This window comes from Olea europaea, unplaced genomic scaffold, assembly GCF_002742605.1.
Source record: "Olea europaea var. sylvestris unplaced genomic scaffold, O_europaea_v1 scaffold1372, whole genome shotgun sequence".
Taxonomy (NCBI): Eukaryota; Viridiplantae; Streptophyta; class Magnoliopsida; order Lamiales; family Oleaceae; genus Olea; species Olea europaea.
The window spans coordinates 207,477-211,197 of record NW_019231229.1 but is presented as its reverse complement, the minus strand read 5'-3'; the positions used below and the strand labels follow the sequence as shown (position 1 = coordinate 211,197).

Here is a 3,721-nt window from a genome sequence, read left to right as displayed (position 1 = left end):
GATGCAGATGCAGATGCAGATGCAGATGCAAAAAGCCATACCAAACGGATCCTTAGACATTATGTAAATAGTTTTAACAAAACAATGAGGAACCATGAAACATAGAATATCAATTTCTCCATTCTTTTGCTCAATGCTCAATCTAATTGAGAACCCTGCATGGATACGTACTAATGGTCTCTGGAAGGTACACAGAGCCCAAAAAAAAATAAAAATGCTCAAAGGATAGAACTTTATAGACTTGCCGAAAATGGAGATATTCGAAAATGGTGTGGCAGAAAGAAGAAAGCCAGTTCAATTTCTGCAGCTGATTCTCAGCTGCTGGAATCCTGATGATGCTGCTAAGAATCGAGGGCAATTTGTCTGCGATTGATGATCTTTCGTCGAAAGAGGGAGCTCACCTTCATCAGCTTCAAATCCTGCCACCGTCGCTGCTGCTCGGAAACTGGATCACCAATTTTCACGTTAAAGTTGCTGACGCCAAAAAATTGCTTACTGATACACAGGTAGTTAATTAAAGGGCTTACTTGATAGTTTTGTGAGCTGAACGCCGGTAAAAACATCGGAAGCATACGAGGTTCTTTAGCTTTCACAAACGGCCCATATCTATGCATTTCAGTAAACTTCACTGAGCCCGTGGAACATAGCTGCGTTTGGTGCTGGAAAACGAGACGTATAATCAACACAATAAAATCAAGAAACGACAATTTTAAGATTCTTTATCGCATAGAATTAACAAGTTATTGATGTTTATGGCTATATACCTCCGGTATCAATCCTTGACATCGCCATTCAGCTTCAAATTGCATTGATGAAGAATGTTGGTCTCTAGTATGATGGATGTCATCCCCAAATTCTCGACCGATTGACTTTGAGGCTGAATTTCCCAAACTCAAGTCGAGATTGTGGTCAAATGCATTACTAGAAGAATCTGTCCTACACGAAAATTTCCCATCTCCAGAATCAATTCAATAAAAAATTGACAAAATAACGTTCACACGCAACTACTCGCTCTTTCATTTCACCTGCATCTCCAAGTTCTTCTTCATAAATGCTGGGATCAAAATTGGTAACAGCTTCCTTTCCATTGCACTTGATGGCAGCTTTATCATAAGCCCTAATTTGGTGCCAGAAATTCAGTAGTATCCAATACTATCAGTTGAACTGCTGAGGGTAGTAAATAAACAGAAATTAAAGCAGATAGTATCTCAAACACACAAACCTGGCAGCTTCAACTTCAGTATCAAAGAGACCCAAATAAACATACCTGTTAACTTCTTCATAAATGCTGGGATCAAAATTGGTAACAGCTTCCTTTCCATTGCACTTGATGGCAGCTTTATCATAAGCCCTAATTTGGTGCCAGAAATTCAGTAGTATCCAATACTATCAGTTGAACTGCTGAGGGTAGTAAATAAACAGAAATTAAAGCAGATAGTATCTCAAACACACAAACCTGGCAGCTTCAACTTCAGTATCAAAGAGACCCAAATAAACATACCTGTTAACAAATAAGAGCAATGGAAATTATTTATCAAAATTTAGACAAGAGAAAACCCACAAAAGGGTTTAAATTTAATCTTCCAAGAATGAAAATTTGAAAGAAAAGTGGGAATAACCCCCAAACACACACTTCATGTGATTACTTTTTGCCTAAGAGCTGCCCCAGTCTGGCTTCCCATCTACCACATCTGTGCAGAGTAACACCTCTATACTTGGAACTTCCTCTCGGAAATCCGGTACTTCGCCGACGAAGTACATGTACAAATTCTTCCTTAGTTAGATTGCTCGTCTGAAACACAACATAGAATATTATGTTTCCCCTCAGAGAGACGATATTTTTTCCTTTCTTGTGTCCAAAAAAACCTCAATTCGCAAAATGCTAAATCTATAATACAAAAACACATTGTAAAAGATCAGGTGAAACAAAGACTCTAACAGCATATTTGATAGGAAAAATATGTATTAAAAGAAGAAAAATAAGATAAAATCTTATTCATTGTACCATCAGTCCCAGATCTCTCTTGGAATAAACTACCTGTTTAAAGTCCTCTTCGTAATCATCCAAACTAAAGTTTATGTCTGCTTCCACTCCCCGAAACTTGATCGCTGCCCTATCGTATGCACTGCCACACATTAATTTCTAAACATTAGTCTCTTCGAATTTCACATTGAAATTTTTCTTTAACTCAATCAAGAATCTGTAAGAAACCCGAATTAATCTTACCGTGCTGCGGCATGTGCTGTATCAAATCCACCTATACAAAATTGAAAGAAGGAAAAATTCAAAATTGGCTAATCAGACTATTAAGAACATAAATTTCATTAATTCTCAGGTTCAAAAAAATAAAAAATAATCTTGTTAGAAAAATTAAACTGACCTAAATAAACTTGTTTTCCACAATCCCTGAATCAGAAAAAGATCAGAAATATCAATTCTTTTGAATAATGGGAAGATAATATAAAAAAAAATAAAAAAAAATAAAGGCTGATTTATATAAGTTTTACCATATGTGCGATTCCCACCGGCCGGTTCGCCGGTAAAAGGTGACGCCGCGGTACTGAGAGCTCCGGGACCTTGGCCCACGGCGGCTCTTCTTGAGTGGCTGCGAAACTTCCGCGGCAGATTTCCCTAAGACGCCGACGGTGGTGGCGTCGGACAGGCAGAATTTCACTCCCATCCAGTGAGACCTCGGAAAATTGGGTGCTACCCCTCCGCCGGATGTAACGGTGGTTTCCGACTCATCCACAGGAAAGAACTGCCTTGTCACCGGCGGCTCACTCCCCAACGAACATGGTCCTATATCGTCATCATCACAGTCACGTGAAACAGAAAAACCAAAGATTTTACTGCTTTTTTTCTTGTTCCCATCACCCCCACTTCTCTCCGCATCTTCTTCCTCAGAAAAACCATCCTCCATCGAGTTCCATTCAGATCCGACCCGTTCACCCTTTCCACCTTCATCCATCCTTTGATCCGGTGAATAGTTCAGATTCCACATTTCCGTTCAATGAAATTTGAATAGTTCTGATACTGTAAGAAAGTCTTCAATTTAGAGAGAGAAAAAGGAGAGTGAGAACGTAAATTCTAATCAGCACTGTCCCATCAGTAGCATAACTCTTGTAATAATGCTTGTATAGAATAGAAGAAGTATATGTTCGCTCTTCAAAGGAAAGAAAAGAACTATATAACTATAGATTCTGTAACAAAAAAAAGGAGAAAAACTGTTCCCAAATTTCAACTATTCAACTAGATCTCGTGGATCCTCCCTATCTGCCCAATACAGCATAGACGAGGCCAGTTTTTCAAGTCCTCTCTGGGGGTAGGGTAGGGTAGGGTAGGGTAGGGTAGGGTAGCGTAGGGTTGGGTAGGCCTAGGTCCTTCTTGTCTTGTTTTGGGTTATCAATGGGATTTCCATCGGTTGTAAAAAAGAAAAACTCTTTCTTCTTCAACTTTCGGACGTTAACCAAATCCAAAAGCATCCTCTCTCTCTCCTCATTTTCACCCCAGTGAGTGAGAGTCCACTAATGGAAACAGACAGCACCAACACGCGAACGATCACGTACTTATCAATAGCCTTAATTAAGCTAAGCTAATTATCGTTAATTCATTCATTCTCACGTCTTCTCACAGAGATTTAACATTGCATAATGACTTTTATTTGAGCCTCATCCCGTGAATGATGGCCATTATTGTTATAAAAAATATTTTGAATAATAA

At 38.9% G+C, this 3,721-nt stretch overlaps 1 protein-coding gene across 3 annotated transcripts; it reads right to left on the bottom strand.

Moving 5' to 3' along the window:
* Window positions 1-38: 38 nt before the first annotated feature.
* LOC111375393 (floral homeotic protein APETALA 2-like) lies at window positions 39-3,346 on the bottom strand. 3 transcript variants are annotated; one of them, XR_002699301.1, is made up of 11 exons: window positions 2,509-3,346; window positions 2,382-2,407; window positions 2,228-2,258; window positions 2,039-2,126; window positions 1,647-1,792; window positions 1,457-1,501; window positions 1,276-1,351; window positions 1,026-1,038; window positions 765-936; window positions 528-659; window positions 39-445 (listed from the first exon to the last, which is right to left on the bottom strand). XR_002699301.1 is itself a non-coding variant. In XM_022998213.1 (11 exons), the coding sequence occupies exons 1-11, from the start codon at window positions 3,000-3,002 to the stop codon at window positions 413-415; spliced, it is 1,254 nt and encodes a 417-aa protein (XP_022853981.1). In that variant the 5' UTR covers window positions 3,003-3,340; the 3' UTR covers window positions 39-412. The 3 variants fall into 3 exon arrangements, 2 of the variants coding, with proteins under 2 accessions (XP_022853981.1, XP_022853982.1); XM_022998213.1 differs by having other exon boundaries at window positions 765-931; window positions 1,026-1,069; window positions 1,304-1,351; window positions 2,509-3,340; XM_022998214.1 differs by having other exon boundaries at window positions 765-931; window positions 2,509-3,339.
* Between the last annotated feature and the right edge of the window lie 375 nt (window positions 3,347-3,721).